Source organism: Punica granatum, chromosome 4 (genome assembly GCF_007655135.1).
Source record: "Punica granatum isolate Tunisia-2019 chromosome 4, ASM765513v2, whole genome shotgun sequence".
NCBI lineage: Eukaryota > Viridiplantae > Streptophyta > Magnoliopsida > Myrtales > Lythraceae > Punica > Punica granatum.
Genome location: NC_045130.1, coordinates 34,431,609 through 34,449,850, shown reverse-complemented (window position 1 = coordinate 34,449,850; position 18,242 = coordinate 34,431,609). Strand labels below are relative to the sequence as shown.

Below are 18,242 nucleotides of genomic sequence, written 5' to 3'. Positions count from 1 at the left end.
AGCTATAATGTTCCACTCCACTGGCTCGTAGCGTGTCATCAAACCTCGTAACGTAACTGGAAATGGTCCTCATCAATGCTGCTCCTTGACGTGACATCGCGGTCCGGTCCGCTCTTGAACCTCAGTTTGCACTTGGTACACACTAACGTGCAGCTCTTATGGACTGTTTTGATGCTCAAGCAAATCGTTGAAGAGGTCGAAGGTCCCCTTGCAATGATCACACGCGTGTTTATTACGTGAGAGAGAAGAGAGATTATAATTTTTAGATGAACATAAAGTTCAATATGAAAGATGAAGATGAGAGAGAGAGAAATAAATTGAAGTGGAAATATATAATTTTAGTTACCTTCAGCAGCACCTTGACCCTTGAGCGTTCATCTTCTTATTAACTAGATCTTTTTGCCCAACAAATATATTTTTATTTACATAATTCAAACTTAATTGGTTTAGTTAAATCTTAAAAATCTCATGAAAAGATAAATTATTGATTATATCCAAATATCTTTAGGAAATTTGATCAATTCATATATTACAAATATGTTGGAGAAGTAGAAGAAAAATAGTGGTGTAATATTTTCAAAATTATCATTTTTTTTCAATCCGATAAAAAATTAGTAACTATAACTTTTTTTCATTGCACTTGCTTTCCTGTTATCTTTTGTTGTCGTGGGTAATCTTTTCATATCTTAATCTCTTTGTTGTACTCTACAATATTCTCATAATTGAGATTTTTGATGAGTTATAAAAAAAATGTTTTGAGGATAATATTTAAAAAAAAATCAAATTTCACTATATGTTGTGCTATTCTTCGGCAAATATCATACATTAAATTTCATGAATTTGAATCATTTTAGCTAAAATTAATCAATTTCCATATGAGATTTACTCAATTTAACTTTATAAGATTTGCAATAGTTTTAAAACAATATGCAATAAATTCATATAATTATAAATTTTCTTTATTTTCTTAAGATTACAAATATTTATTTACTATTGAAATAATAATAATGATTCGAATTAATGTATTCTTCGTTTTCATATTTACTACTATTATTTATAATAATATTTCTTATTTATTAATTTTTATTTAACATATTAATCTATGAATTACAATATTTTTATTTTTATTTAACAAATAATCTATGAATTACAATATTTTTATTATTATACCCGATTTATTATATAACATTGGAGGTAAAAATTACATTGAATTGGCATTGGCATTCGCATTGATGGTATAAATACTATTATGAGGCCATTTAATGCAAACAATCAGTAAACTTTATCTTTTGTAGTCGATTTATTAGTGTTCGGAGATGCAAATTGATATTTTTTATTCCATATTTAACAATTTAAATTATTAACGGAAATTGATTTATCTCCATATATATATATATATATATAATATCTCTCCACTTGGACATATTGACCAAAAGGAATATATCCATTTCAATTCATTAACTGTACTCAAGTTTATATATTTATATATATAAAGTTAGCTGAAATTTATATAATTTTAACTAAAATGACTCAATTATTTTCATAAGAGATCAAAGTATATATTTATTTTAATAAAACTCATACAGTTATTTATGTTTTGAGGATAATTTAACAAAATATTTTTCTATTTTTGGGTATAAATTTGTATTAATTGTATATATATTTATAATTATATCACTCTTTATTTGCCTTTTTATGTAAGTATATCATTAATATAGTATTTATTTTCTTTGAGACAATATTTTTAATCATGAATGTTACTTACACATTTACATTTATGATTTTATAATACGTAAAAAATTACATTTCTAACCCTATTTAGTGTGTGTGATGCAACTTTATCTATAACATATATAAAAGTATGAGGTGTTTCTTCAAATTTTATTATTCAAAAAATATCTTTATATCCTTGTGATTGTTTGTCGTAACCTTTCAGGTTCATGACTTTCTATTGCATGATTTCATAATGTTTATATTCAAGTTCTTCTTATGGTTTCAAAATCCTCTGCATCATATGTTTATTGCTCAATGATTTCACAGTCTTTTTCTCATCATTATGCTTCCACCTTTTCACACTTTGAGAATATTTATATTATGGCTTTTTTCTATTCATCATTCATTTTCAATATTTTCCCCTCTACATTTGTCTCAACCGAGTTAGCTCTTTATCACCATTATGTTGGTCTTATTTTTCGTACTAGTTTATCATTTCAAAATTTCGCTGCATCATATGTTTTTATTCAATATTTGTTGCCCAACGGGTTCAAACATTATTTGTCTCATCATCATGTCTAGTTTGTTAGGATGCAATGATGATGATGCTATGAACTTTTTTTTCGACGCTAAGAACTTTAATTTTTTAAAAAAACTAGAGCAAGGAACATATTTTACGAAGTAGCCCTTATCTTTCTTTTCATTTTTTTGGTAGAAATCGCTTTTCAAATTAAATGATCATTGTAACAAACCAACACATGTCACCTTCAAATCCTCCCAGAAAAACCGCCTGAAAAAAAGAAAAAAGAAAAAATTTGTAACTCTTCATAAAAACCAACAAATGGGCCCTCATAGTCCTCCCAAAACAACCGCCTGCTCTCTGTCCGTTAAATGATACAATCTCTGAAATTAACAATGACCACCGCTATATGAAAAGATGGGAAGCCTTCAATAAGCAACACAATGGTTCAGTTTCTTCTTTCTTTCCTTCTCTATAAAGCTATAAGTTGATCCCGTTTGTATTTACAGATAGCAGAAAAAAGCATACACGTACTTTAGCACATAGCAAGGATGAAGAAGTGAGAGGGTTAATAGCTCACAAGGATGGGGGACCAAAAATGTCAAAGGAAATCGACTAACGAGTTGCAAGATGCATGTGCCATTTAGAATCGCTTTCGTCCAAAGCGATATAAACTACCACTGAATGATAGTTTATGTATTTGGGGCGCAAAACCACATATTGTTTAACGATGTCATTGAGAAGTTCAAGAAGGATCTTCAAAAAGATGAGATCCATTATATATTCAATGGCTAGGTCAAGCATGTGCACAAATCATATACTAATGTTCATGATTCTATGGAACTTTTGTCGGGAAATGATGCTCGAGTGGAGAATGTTAATGTACCAATGCCTCTACACAGTCTCAAGTATTATTTTGTTCAGAATTATCAAGGGACAGATGCTATCGGTTAGATTTTTTTGAGCCGTAAACTTTGCTCTTTTATTGAATGAACAAATTGAATAATGTTTCTTACAGGGAATCATTAGGGCATTCCCCAGTTCTTTAGTACCTGTTGATGCTATTGACGACCGATTGTCTTTGCATTTTATATTAGATTTCTAATCATTGATGTTTATGTGAATTAGTAATTTAACTAATTCATCTTTTAGATTCAATAAGTATGCTTCGTCTCCGTTAATTGCAGAATTTAAAAGTTCCACCTTTGGAAAAGTGTTGTCCAAGCGAAATGTAACTACTACAAACTCCAGGTAATACTCATACTATTATCCTATAATTGTGTAATTTTTCTATAATGATATAATTGATATTACATACTTCAAATCAAGAATCATTACTATATTCTTTGATAAACATATATTATTAAAATAAAACATATTCTAAAAATATAATAAATAATATTGAGATATTGATAACAGTTGTAATTCTCTCATATTCACATAGTGGGGGATTTGGCAAAGGAAGAAGAGGCTAAATTAGAGAAGATACCCTTAGAAAGATCCGTTTTCGCAATCTCAAAGGCTAATAAGTTTCCATTCTTAAAGGTCGTATTCATCATCATCATGTGCAATACATATTCTCCATTCACTAATTTCTCTTGCAATTGTTATTATTATGTTCAATTATAATAATTTTCTTGTTTACAGAATTCATTTTATATACACTGTGGGAGGGTCCACTAAGAGTAAAATCTGGTAAAAAGAGCCGATTGTATGGGAAATACTGAAGCAAATTGTGATTGTTATAGATGTAGGGAGTCGGGTAATTTCTTGGTCTTCTGCCGGTACTTGTGGATTCAAGGCTACAATAAGAGGGACGCCATTTGCTTAAGGAATCTTTCCTCTCATCAGCCATTTCGTACATGCCTAGGAGTTTAGAAAACTTTCGTGATCAACTTTATTCAAATAGTGATATTGGTATGAGGTAAGAGTGATATCAACTACCCCGTCCCTTTTTGTTGACAAATAGCGCCTGGTACTTGAACATTGGCTAGAGGTAGGCTACTCCTATTTTGCTCGCCGCTACTACGGAGTTTTGCTTTCTGGTGGCAACATGCTACTCATAGATGGATGCCTTTCTTTGTATTCGTTATCTATTACGACAATCCAAGCTGAGGAACATAATAAGTGATACCCCATCCTTGTAATTCCGTCATTTAAATCAAATATGTCTTTCATCCTTTTCAACAAAGATGAATTGTCAATTAATATTGATAATTATAATGTAATTATGAACTTTTGTAACGAAAAAATAATGCATAAATTATAAACCACAAACTAGAAGAAAGAGAATTGCAGCTAATATTAATAATTATAAAAATGCAAGAAATCTACTAAACCATGGAATGAATATAAGATAAATTGAGACCAGCAAGGGGCGGCAATCTTCATAAAGAATGTTGATTTATTTTTTTCGATTACAATAGGAGGTTCATGGTCTGATATAAGGAAGTGGAAAGGAAATCTAAATAAAGGGACACGGGTAGTCCCACTGATGAGAATCGAACCTGGAACCTTTAAGTTACCAGGTGAGGGTGTTAGCTACTGCACTACACCCCCTTTCTCAAATATTGATTTATTTGACCAAGAAAAAACATCATATGTTCATAAGGTACACATAAAGATTTGCTAGCTTTTCATGACATATTTCTTCCTGTGCTATAAATGCGGGGTCATCAATAATGCAAAGGAAACATGGTATTATGCATGCTCAAAATGTAAAAGGAAAGTGGAAAAGAAACGAGTCAAAACAATTGTGCAATTTGTGACATCGTCCAATCCAGTCCAATCCATATTCACGTAAAATAAACTTTTGGGTAAAAGTTAGAGAAATTATTTTCTTATCTAATAACATAAACATTATTAAGTAGCTAAATGCTCAAAATTGGTTATTGATGATGGGACATGGAGCATTTCTTACGTTATTTAACGTGGGAAAAAAGATTATTGGATGTTCGGTTGATGACCTTATTCAATCAATGGAGAAATCTGCCCTTGCAAGCTCGTTCCCGCACATTGCTGATTTCAGTTTTTGACGTTCATGCTCTCGTTCGTTCGTTCGTTGGTGCACTGTTTGATTGAGCTTTGGATTCCGCCTCGTCAAGCCACTTCATGAGGTTCCCCACCCCTCCTCTTTCCTTCTCTCTGTCTGTCTTTCCTCCTCCTCCATTTCGCTCGTCTTCTTTCTTGCTGAGCCATAATCTTTTTCGTTCTGAGCAGAAGAAGAGATTTTGGGAGGGAGCGCTGCTCAGAGCTGGAAGAGGAGAGAAAAAGGTAAAAGCTTATATTTGAAAATTAAGAACACTTTTGCAATTAGCATTATCATTGAATCAATGGAGAAGGTAAAAGCTTATATTTGAATGGTGTGGCTCAATGATACCACACCATTTTTCGCATGAGAACTTCAAGAATCACTTAATCATGAGGTACCTACGTCCTACGTGGCATTATGCGGCGCTTCGTTATGGCTTCTATAATTATATATAGATACTAAAAGTCGAGACAACGCTTCAGGAAGCGCCACGTCCTATAATATATGTTTGATAACCTATAAAAAAAAGTATTATCAAATCATAAGAAGTATGGGACTATTATCGGTTGCGTATAGATGGGGTATATCACTAGTAAATATACATGTTTACATTGTTTATAGTGCATTATGACTGTGAGAAATAGTGGGGTATATTAAAGTTTCATGCTTGGTTTAGTGCACAGAATTTTCCCAAGGCACAATGAAATATATTGGACTTTAATACTCAACAGTTCTCACAGCTTGTTAAAGTTGAGTGTTCGAGCAGTCATGAGTATTGCTGATGAGAACGCCTATGCAAGTATGAAGGTAGTGATCACTTTCTATGATTTATCAGTGAATTTCTAGTATACTTGCTAAATCGGGATTGCGCAAGATCGCACTAAATTGGCACCCTAGATAGTGAGTGGCCGCCTTCCATGTCTGTGCGTGGCCTTTTGCTTGGTCCTGGGCATGCTCGCTCAACTTCCGTGGTCGAATGCTTCTGGCCTTTTGAGCATGCACATCAATCAGTAGACTCATTGTTCACTCATTTCTCGAGTCTTCGCTGTACTTTTGATGCCCAAATGAATATTGAGATACGCCATACGGCATTGTATCCATCACCTCAGCACAGTATATCGCATGGAATCAAAAGATGGGAGAACTAACGTGGATTGGTTCAAATTGTTTTGCATTTATTCCTCTTAAATAAAGTCTCGAGTGCGGATATTATGAATGAAGAAAATTCACTTAGTAAGAGTTTTACCTCATAGTGGTAAACCTAACTCGAACTAAATTAGTTGAGGTTATGGGGATTCCAAATGTCATGGTGCACATCACGAAAAAGATGAGAGAAAAAGCAAAAAAAAAAAAAATTAACTACTTAAACTTGCCATTCATGGTTCATGGATTCGCTTAATCACAGTGGTCGGACTTTCCTGCATCTTTTTCTTCCTTTCTCACGACAATATTATCATCCATGATTTAAAAACAAGAGACATAAATTAATTAGATAAATTCAGAAAATATCCACATTGGAGATTTTTACTCATTAATGGACCGATCTGACTTGACTAAATTAGTTCGAACTCATTAAACTTCTAGATACTCCTGTTCAAAAAGAAATTCAGAAAACATTTTGACAGAAGGGGTTGAAAATTGAAATTCCTTTAGTAGACAAAATGGAGAATCTAGTTCCATCTGGTAACACCACCTGCACGTGCCAACGGGGCTCGAGAGTGTGCTGAGGCTGCTGCCTGCCATTCGTGGATTGTGTCCACCACCATGCCCCCATGTGTTGGGCGCGCATTCGACACCCCTGACACAGAGATTGATTGGTCGGATATCATCTGTCCTTCGTAATAACTCAATTTTCGATTCGATTTTTCATCAAAATTCTAAAACATATCTCTCTCCAACTAGTTTGCACGCGAACACCTTCGTCGCTACCGATCCGAGTCGTATTATACTCGCCATCTCATCTCTCTTCCTCTCCAACTCTCTTCACCCATAGAATTTTCGTGTCCCCTTTTAATGTTATAATTTCTCACAAAGATATCATTTCCACTAGAAAAAGTCAGATGCAAGGGAGAGGATCAAAAAGGAGTGCAATAAACCATAAAGAAATCGAGCCCTTTTTGGGGACAAAAGATTAATTTTCGGCTCAAATGAAAATGCAGTTTTATTTTGGGTAAAGGAAAATGCCAGTTCAATAGTCACAATTACACAATATGATGATCGTATACGTACTATCAGTGTAAGACTGACTTTGTACAGATTAGCATACATGTGCCCTAATCCTATTTTATGGCCTCCCAAAGAACCTTTGCATGTGCACGTAAGTAAGCTATCTATTTCACATGTATGATAAAACTTCTCGACGATTTTCAAGATTCGAACTCGATACGAGGCCGATGAATACTGATTACGACATTCGAATCAATTCTTTTCATTTCTGGGCCACTAGGCACCTACCATATCCGTATAAATAGGAGGCTTTGTATAACTTCTTTTCATCATATGCAGCAAACATTCTTCCCATAGGCAAAGAAGAAGAGTGTAATTTAGCTTACCTCTTGCCCTCCTCCTTCAATTAGCTCCCTCTTCTTCTTCATCATCTTTTAGCACAATGGTGGTTGTTGCAACTGAAAACCCTAGTTTGCCCAAATCCATTGGCACCATTAGTGCCTGTAACAGAATCATCATCAGTGTGAATTCCTACATCTACAGGGAAAATGAAGGAGATGGTGACGACGACGACGACGACGACGATGTAGCTACTGTGGCGCCTGCTGCATAATTTTGCCAGAGAAGGAAACACATGGCCAACATATCGAGAACACGAAGACATAGATGAGTACTAATACAAGTAGGGGAAGTCTACTTTATTGTTCATGTATGGCCTCCATGTCAGTGAGGTCTCCCCTAGATAGTCGTTATCCACATATTTCGTCGACTAATATTTCTGAGTACGCAAGCAGACATGCATGCATGCATTAGATGTAGTTACTTCGAGGAACTATTAATTTCAATAAAAATCGCAAACATATGCTTAATGTTAATTAGCATATGATGATCCTTCTCTCTTTATCTTGTGTGTTTAGTTATGATTTCTTTTCTCATTTTTCATGGAATCTGCTTGCTCCAACTAGTCGAGCACTGGAGAGCTCATGACCGGAAATTCCACGAAAAAACCTAGCACATACACATGTAAAAGTTTTGAAAGGTGTCAAGGGAGGGTTTTGTCTTCAGATTTCTTCACAAACAGTAGTTCTCTCTCTCGGGTCGATTCTTGTTTGTGGTGTCCAGGTTTTAAAATCGGCTCTCCGAGATTATAATTTCAATTGATTTTTGCTTATTTTCGACTTTGAATATATATATATATATATATATATGAATAATGCCTTGAAAAAAAAAACATCCATTGAATATTAACTTTCTTTTTTTTCCCCCACAAAAGAGACACATGAACTTAGTACAATGAAATAGAAATTCTAAGTATTTAATAAAAGGGCACGAGTAATCCCATCTGAGTATCGAACCTGAGACCACTTAGTCACAATGCAAAAGCATGCATGTATTTAGTCCTAACTGAGTATTGAATTCATAATCTCTTGGTTCCAAAGAAGGAAGTATATCATTGCGCGTCCCCTTCCTCTTATGTGTCTCTCCATTTTATTTTTAAAATATTCTCCAAAAAATATTCAATGTTACATGTTTTAGCTAATATTTTAGCTATCTACACAATTAACTAAAACATATAATATCCTCTAAAAGTGAAGCAAATATCATTTTGATATTCACACCTACTTATTCTCAAAATGACACAAAATTGTTATCCTCTCTAAAAATATTTTTTCCCCCCAAAAAGGACATGTTATATGAGAATGAACACATAAATTCTAAGGATACATAAAAAGGTCACTTTATTGTAATTATGGAATGAGATCAATAAATGTTTTAATATGAATAGGTCCAAATCATTCAATAATAATGGAAGACAGAACTTTTGGATTAAATCAATTATTTTTTTACCATAATCTATATATAAATTTCTAATATCATATTAAAACACAATATTCGTAAAAAAGAAAATATTATACGGACAAGTGTTAATTAATCACGAAAGAAAAATGCAATTAAAAAGCCAACCTAAAATTAAAAGAGGATGTAACGCAGTGGTGCACGTCCTCACTTGGTAACCAAAAGGTTCCAGGTTCGATATTCAGTGAGATTACCGATGTTCATTTATTAGATATTATGATTTCTATGTTATTGTACTAGATCCACGGGTCTCCCTTACAACCGAAGAAAAGCCAACCTAAAACAACATAATAAAAACATTAAGTTGGAGAATTCAACAAGATTTTAAATTACAATGCATGCACATCATTTTAATTTTTTTTAACTCATCCACTGTTTTAGTCTGATTGGTTCAATACTTCAACTTTATATATATATATTTTTTGGTGCCATTCAACTATATTTATTTGAAATATAAATGTAATTTAGTTTAATACTTCAATTTATATTATTAGAAGAATGACGGTCATAAAAGTTTTATTATTTGATATCCTCACAATCAAATGAGAAAATACTAAGATATTTTAGCTAAAAAAAGAACATATAGGTAATAATATTTTCATAATCCTATAGCAAATTTATCGATGTAATTTTCTGACCACGCAACAAGGCGCGGGGCATCATTCCCTATTATTATATGAGCTGAATGCAGCTAGATATGTTCCATGGAACATATATTCTTAGTTAAAGCTAATAATAAGAGTAAGACGAATTAATACCATTCAATTGTCAATCGTAATTAGCGTCTCTATAGTATATAGATTGTTGTTGATTTATTAGTGGATCTGCCCATATATCATGTTATCATTTCATTGCCCATGTAATTAATAGATGCACAAAAATCGGATTGAGATGATAAATAAGAACCCTAACAAGCAGCTTATAAAGATGAAGTATACTTTGTTCTAATTAATTTTGGTCTTGAAATTGGAGATGACTTATCATCATAAACCGCTATTGGCTCATTATTGCTTCAAAAAGAGAACCAGAATGCCTCAATTTAGGTCTAGAATGAACTGTGAATCACTTATTGCCTACATTTGTTGCAATTTCAGCAACCGGTTAAAAGAAAGTATGATTTTGATGATGTTCAGGTTCTTTACTCTCACGTTTCGAAATTGCACAATCAGGGGAAGGTTTCCAGGTTCTTTAAGAAGCTTGGCCGTGAAAGCAAAAATTGGTGCAAGGGATCTCTTGTCGTAGATTACGACCATATCAATAGTAAGGATCACAGGAATTTTCAATTACATCTACGTATAGTAAACTTCGACCATATATATAAGGAAGAAATTCTCATTCAATCCTGAATTGAATTACGGGCTAATCTCACACATACTCCCCACTGTAAGAAAACTTTTGAGGTATAGATACATTTGCCTAGCTACTTTAAGTATTTATTTAATTGCCCCCTGATGTATGAGAGGACGCCAAGGTGATTGCCTCGTTTACTGTTTTTTTTTTTTTCAGTTATAGGTAGATATTTACTGTTATTAATTCGAATATTTAGTTTGTCTAATTTTTCCATAAATGAGTTTAGTTGAAATAGAGACAAACAAGCTGACTTATTAATTCTAGAAGCAGTTTAATTTGACCTTAATTTGCTTCTAATTGGGAGTATCATAATAAAAATTACCAATTTGCTGCAATTTGTGGTTCTCAAAACTGAATTTAATTTCTTGTAGTGCTCTGGTTGTATTATATAGTAATTACATACGCATAAGATAGGATTTCCACTGCATGCAGTTATAGTCTTATGGATGTTTAAAAAAAAAAAGAATCTTCACAATTGGTATTCATCTTATATATATACTGAATGTACAATGTGGTTTTTATTAGTTCCATCAAGTACTCTGATAAAAATCGACTGTTGTGTAAGATAAAGAAGCATATCATTTATGGTCGGTGCAAAATTGTATATCGTCCTATGTATATTGTTTTAGGGCTAATTTTCCAAACAAGCTAGGTTCAGATGTGTATTGATCAATAACCGAGATTAAATGCGCATGTGTCACACATTCAGTTCGAGCAGTTTTCAGTGATTTTCACACTGTTATTATTTATAGGCGCAACCAAGTTAAATGATAATAAAGCTGCAAAATCAGTTTGCAAGGGAGGGATTTGCACTGGCAAGTTGACGAAAGAGAGATAACGTGAATTTAATAAGCAGATGGGGAAAAATAAATAAAGGGGCAGAAAAAGTCGAATCAAGAATTGTTTTATTACAGACAAGAGTGTGCATCGCGAGTCCTTTTCGAGAATTATGAACCAAATACATAATATAATGCGGCAGTTCATCAGAGATATTGCCGACAAAAAAAGCCTGATCTTAAGAATGTTCTTGCTACAAATGCAAAGCATGTTTTCGAGATTTGCTAAAAGAAATGAGAAGTAAACACAATACTTGTATAGAAACATAAACAGTGAAAAATAACTGAAAATTAAATAAAAACATGCAGAAGAAAAAGAAAAAAATACTGTACTTAATTTTTTTTCAATTATAAGGGAGACTCATTGGTCTAGTTTTCTTTGATTTGTACTTAAATTTTAGAGAATTAGTTTTCTCCTTTTTTTAATGTTTTTCCCCTTCACTGAATTTACATTTTCAAGTGAAACCGTAGAATATGTCTTTATGGATTTCAAGCATAAATTCTTTTATGAGAGTTATCAAGAAATATATTTGACAACATTGCAATACTAGAGACAAACCTGCACAATTGCAAAATAATTAAAATATATGATTTCATTCTTTCATTACGACAACACATGAAGACCATGTTCTACTACATATTGGTCACATGCTATTTCTAACTATTTTGCTATTTTAATTATTATATATAATTTGAACATGATGAATTATCACTAAATAATAAATAAATTGTTCATATATTTATTTGAGAACGTCCAGCGGAGAAGGAAGAGAAACAGAGTGACCCGGTAGTTCTATAAGTAATTTTTACTATTTTAATCCTAAACAATGGCTCTTATTAGTTTAGGTATATCTATTATGGAGTGATTGGAAAAGAGAAAGTTGGACAAAATGTATTCTTCTCCTTTTATGGCTATACATATTAATACAAAATTTTAAGTTAATGTAAATAATATAACAACTGAAGTTAATTATTTAACAAAAATATTCATTTCAATATCTTGTTTATGAAATTTTATATATCTTATCTTATCTTATACTATTATTTAATGAAATTTTGGATATTGCAACTGCCACATACCTATATCAAAGCTCATCATAAAAAAAATACATATTTATTCTCCCTAAAATGTGGCCAATTTTGTAAGAAAAAATAAATTTATCAAATAACCTCCCAATCTCCTCATAAATATACACCCATGCAACTGCTAATATATCAAATTTAACTTCTAAAATTTAGCAAAAACATTGATTAGGATAAAGACTAAATTTGTGCAATAATCTAAAAGAAATCTGTCACGCACAAAATGCATGCAGGAGGACTAGTAAACTCAAAAACATGAAAGTGATAGAAGAACTGATCAACGAAAAATCAATATGTAGATAACAATGCAAAATGTATTGAAAAAGGAAATTATGATATTCCCAATCTTCCCTCAAGCCTAAGGTGATGATTGCACAATACATGCAAAGTAAATTATTTAAATTTCTGATAAAGTAGCTCAATATTAATTAAATTACATGTATATCTAGTAAATTACACATAATAATTTTAAGAAATTAATTGTTATAAATTACTTACAATTGAGTAAATTACACAGATTTCGAAGAATTTTTAACTAAATGAATTTTGAATGCAACATACTACCACTTGTGTTGATTGCACCGTAAAATTTTCCCTTAAATAGCGAAGAATTAAAAGAAATGTTTACCAAAAATGAAGAAGTAGAAGAAATAAAACTAGAGTGTTTCTTTTTTTTTTTTTGCTCTATAGATAGTTTCTACATCATTTATGAGTAAGACAGTTCAAGAAGAATATTTTCCTCAGAAATTCATTTCATCTGTTATTTATGAGTAAACAGTTAAAGAAGAATATCTTCCGAAAAAAGAAATTGTGCCGAGTTAGATTATTATAATGGATGTTTAATTTTCAAGTCTTTGAAAAAAAAAATATTCAATTTTGTTGGGGAGAAAAATCTCACCAACACCAAGAACCTGTGTCTGTGTCTTTCAGTTTCTCTGTCTCTTTGCGTGTGTGTGTGTGTCCAACAGTAAACTATAAATCCGACGTGTACACTCAGCAGACCACGTCCTTCTCCATTCCTCCCTTTCAGCCCACCACCAATTCATCCCCTCCCTTTTCTTCCCACAGCCATTCCTGATCTCATCCGTCCGCTGGCTCTCGGTCAGGATTATATTCTATTCTCCGAGGCCTGCACCGGTTCCAGCAGCTGAGTGAGCTGCTTTGCCGGGCCAGAGACAGCTCTTCAGTTCAGGTTGCCCCACCAGTAATGGCCCTGCAGCTGAGCAGCGCCTGTTGTACTTGTTTCAGTGGGATTTGCCACGGGAGGAGAGTGAGGGCCCGCAGGATAAGGGCGGTCGCCTCCGAGGATTTTGCCACTCTGAAGGCAGAGGAGGAGAAGGTGAAGCTGGGTGGGTCTGAGCTGAAGGTCACGAGGCTTGGGGTTGGAGCTTGGTCTTGGGGTGACACCAGCTACTGGAATAACTTCGAATGGGATGGTAAAAAGATTCAATTTTGGCTGAGAACCGTGATTTAGTTTGTTCGAATCATGTCTTGAAGCGCCTTTATTTGTATATTTGCTGATTGTGGGTACTGTGGAGTAGCAATCAAAATGCTTTCTTCATGGCGATTGTTGTTGGGCGTAGCTTGGTGCAGTTAAATGGTTTCAAGTGTTCTAAAAGTTGAGCTATTGTCAACTATATATCAATGCTGTGGTGCGGAGCGATGTATGCTCCTTCGAAACTCAACTACGCCTACTTAAGGATTCCAAGGGGTTGTGCCTGGAGTTATTCCTGCATAGCTGTTATAGGAGGAAAAAAAAGGTTGGGTGGTTGGGGAGGAGGAACAACATCCCCAAAACAGCAAAGTCCAAACTGCACCGAATGAAGATAACTTCAACTGCATAGAAGCCAAATCAATGACATAGTGAGAGTGTATTTGAATAGTACGAATTTCTTCCTCACCGTGTTTTGGGTATTTTTATTCGATGTAGGTTACGTGCCAAATTTGTTTGAGATAAGGTGAGGCCGTTATGCTGTTGCTGTTGTTATTCTTGTTTGGAGAGTCGTGTTGTTGGACTGCTACTGACCGCGCTTCTACATTCTCTTATAGTTCCTTGAGCATTTGCTTTTGTCTACTATTACTCTCTTTTGGATTCAGTCAAAATTATTTGGCCTATTTCACATGCAAGTCTTTTGAGTTTTCTTTTACTTTTAGCCCAGGAGGGATCCAACTATTTTGAGAGGACCTACTATGGTTATTGGTCACATATTTGTATGCAGATAGGAAGATGAAAGCTGCTAAGGCTGCTTTTGATACCAGTGTCGACAATGGCATAACCTTCTTTGATACTGCTGAGGTGTATGGCTCTCGGGTAAGGATTAATCCACGCTTTTCTATTATATTTGCCATTGGAGTTCGTGGGGATAGAAAAATCAACCTGAATCATGATCTATGTGCAGCTCTCATTTGGTGCCATAAACTCGGAAACTCTACTCGGAAGGTGTATTCCGGGACTCTACCATGTTTGTTTCTTAATCTCGAAAGAGAATGAATGGCTTACAGTAACTTTTACTTCAAACAGATTCATCAGGGAGAAGAAAGAAAAAGACCCACAAGTAGAGATTGCTACTGCAACAAAGTTTGCGGCCTTGCCATGGAGACTGGGGCGACAAAGCGTCGTAGCTGCCCTTAAAGATTCTCTCTGCCGTCTCGGACTTTCTTCAGTGGAACTCTACCAACTACACTGGTACATTCCTCCATTACATTTTCTTTTAAAATAGTTGCTCAAATACCCATCTAGGCGTCATGAGAAGTATCTTACAAATCTATCGCTCTCTGTTCTCAGGCCTGGAATCTGGGGAAATGAAGGTTACTTGCATGCTACACAATTTTTCACGTGTTTGGAAAATCTTATTTGAGTTTAGATGTTGGAGCTGAAAAATAAGACAAAAACAGCGGGACCTCGTGTTTCAGGGTACATTGATGGCCTTGGAGATGCTGTTGAGCAGGGTCTTGTGAAAGCTGTGGGCGTTTCAAACTATAGCGGTACATATCCTCATCTTATAAATTTTTGTTTTCACTGCTTGATTATGTTGTTTTCAGTTTCATGGAAAGTCTCTGCTTTGGGTTTGTCCAAAATTATTGCATGCATTGAACCCTCCGTACAGAAAGGAGACTCCGGGATGCTTATGAGAGGCTGAAGAAGAGAGGAATTCCCCTGGCTTCGAACCAAGTGAATTACAGTCTCATATACAGGCTACCGGAGGAAAATGGTGTAAAGGCTACTTGTGACGAGCTCGGGATCACTCTGATTGCATATTCACCTATTGCTCAAGGTAAATCCTTGTGGCATCTAGTAGAGTTTCGGGTCATGTGCTGCTAATAAGTTTGGTCTTAGTTTTCAAAACCGCACCAGATGCTTCATAGACAATGAGTGAGCTATAGGAGCATGTCAGTCCCCCAAAGAAATACGAAATGCCTCAAAATTTTCATATTTTTCTTAAAGAAAACCGGGTCAAAGCAGGAAGCAAACGACATGTTGCCAAGCCTACTTGAAACCAGCCAATTCATGGGCTCATTGCCGGTCTGTTACTGGAAGGAGTCTGGTTCCGTTTCGAGAACTCCAATAGGACATTTAAAGGTGTTTACAGATCAATATGCTTCTTTTCGACACTATCCGACCAATCTGTGATGCTTGTTTGTTGCTGTGGACATTGATGTTTTTGTCTTCTCGAATGTATTCAGGTGCTTTAACGGGAAAGTATACACCAGAAAATCTGCCAACTGGGCCTCGAGGCAGGATATACACGCCCGAGTTCTTGATCAAGGCGAGCTCTTATTGTTACCATTAGAATCTTCTTGTCAAATTTTACATCTCATATCTGTTGTGTTCACTCTAATAGTTATGTTTTGCAGCTCCAACCTCTTCTGAACAGAATCTCCGAGATCGGAGAGAAGTACGGTAAAACCAAAACTCAGGCAAGTGAATTTTCCTTCGATCCTGCACTTGCCCCCTCTGCTTGCCTTATTGTACTTACTAATCATGAACCTCTGTACTTCTTGTCCCAGGTTGTCCTGAACTGGCTCATAGCGCAGGACAACGTGGTGCCAATCCCAGGTGCCAAGAATGCAGAACAGGCCAAGGAGTTTGCAGGTGCCCTTGGATGGAGACTCGAAAGCGAGGAGGTCCAAGAGCTGAGATCGCTTGCATCAGATATAAAGCCCGTTATTGGGTTTCCGGTCGAGAACTTGTAAATTTTGTTCAAAGGAGTTGGAAACCTTTCTCCACCGGTAATGCTCTGGTTTTCGGACTATAAACACAAAGAATTAGGGAAATGCTCTCTGCAATTACACAGTAGACAGCAGAAACACTAGGCCGTATTAATAATTTCATGTTATTATAGACTCGTCCAAGGAAAATTAATACCATAGACACCTTTACGAATATGCAAAGTTATAGGTATGTCTTGGGCATCGACTGACCTTCTCGGGCCGTTTGTGAGGACTAGATCACGAGAAAAGTTGAGCATCTTTGTAAAGATCATTCCATGTACAGAAATTTCACTCCTTCCATGGAATCTTATGATGCTGAGTCGTCATTTTCGAGCCGAATGAGAAGATAGTCCTTTCCTTTGATACTCTCTACTCAATGGAACACCGAATTAAACATTGCAACTCAGAATTCCCTCATTTCGGGCATGTCCCGGGTGGAACCGGCTAACCGCAGAGTTGGTATGAGAACTGTTTTGCACGACGACTCGATTTTTTTTTTCCTGCAAACAATGCATGGGATTCACATGGCAGTTAATGAAGGATCCATCTTGATATCGGACAGTCAATTTTGGACAAACGATAAGGTCTCCCATGTGACAAAGGTGACATCAAACGGGGCCACCTCTTGCTCGTCCACTAAGGTTGCTTCTCATCTGCTTCCATCAGATCAAGAGATTCTGCAAATCCATTGAGAAGAGATTTTAAGAAAATTTTGCAGCCACGGTTCGGCCAGATAGCACGGTATAATGCCGAACCTAACAGTGAACTTATAAGAACGAAAGAGCAAGAGAAAAATATCGTGAAATTCTGGCCATCTTGTGTCGAGCTCACGAATCATGCGACCCGAGTGTGGCCCATTCTACGAGCTCGAAATATCCCGAGCTGCCATAGGCCATAGCTATCAGTTGTTAGCAGACACACATATAGGGAAAATCAGACTCATAGCATCAAGTAAACATTTTCATTTATTTATTTATATTTTTATTTCAAGAAATGCAAATTATTTCCTTTTTCTAGTACCAAAAACTTCGGAAATCAACAGGAAGAATCATTGCACCAATTCATTGTGGTCCAAATTCATGTCTTTATTGCACCAATTTTAGTCTGCTGGAAGAATCATATCGCTTGGTCCAATTGGGTCTAGCACTGTCCTCTAGAGGCCCTAGACCTCGCCCCACGCCCACCCACGCATACCAAAAAAAAAATTAAAAAAAAACAACGATTCCCCTGTTCCTCTTCCACTATTAAATACCTTTCTTTTTCCCGCATACATCATTATTGTCCGATATGCGATGAAATTATAAAATTTTCACTAGACTTTACGAGCGATTGTGAGACCGAATCTCTTTAGAATATAATTTTTTTTTCCATTTTCAGATATAAGAATTTTATTTTTTTCAAGGTGAAGGATTGACAATTATTTTTAACCTCAACAGAAATGATGTGTATCATGACATTCATGCCTCCTAGTCCT

At 35.0% G+C, this 18,242-nt stretch overlaps 1 protein-coding gene across 2 annotated transcripts; it reads left to right on the top strand.

The window, feature by feature from the left end:
• Window positions 1-13,560: 13,560 nt before the first annotated feature.
• Window positions 13,561-17,107, top strand: LOC116205634 (uncharacterized oxidoreductase At1g06690, chloroplastic-like). 2 transcript variants are annotated; one of them, XM_031538267.1, is made up of 10 exons: window positions 13,561-13,992; window positions 14,776-14,867; window positions 14,956-14,996; window positions 15,078-15,242; window positions 15,342-15,364; window positions 15,452-15,541; window positions 15,664-15,831; window positions 16,241-16,323; window positions 16,412-16,474; window positions 16,565-17,107. In XM_031538267.1, the coding sequence occupies exons 1-10, from the start codon at window positions 13,764-13,766 to the stop codon at window positions 16,748-16,750; spliced, it is 1,140 nt and encodes a 379-aa protein (XP_031394127.1). In that variant the 5' UTR covers window positions 13,561-13,763; the 3' UTR covers window positions 16,751-17,107. The 2 variants fall into 2 exon arrangements, with proteins under 2 accessions (XP_031394127.1, XP_031394128.1); XM_031538268.1 differs by having other exon boundaries at window positions 13,562-13,992; window positions 15,470-15,541.
• Window positions 17,108-18,242: the final 1,135 nt, after the last annotated feature.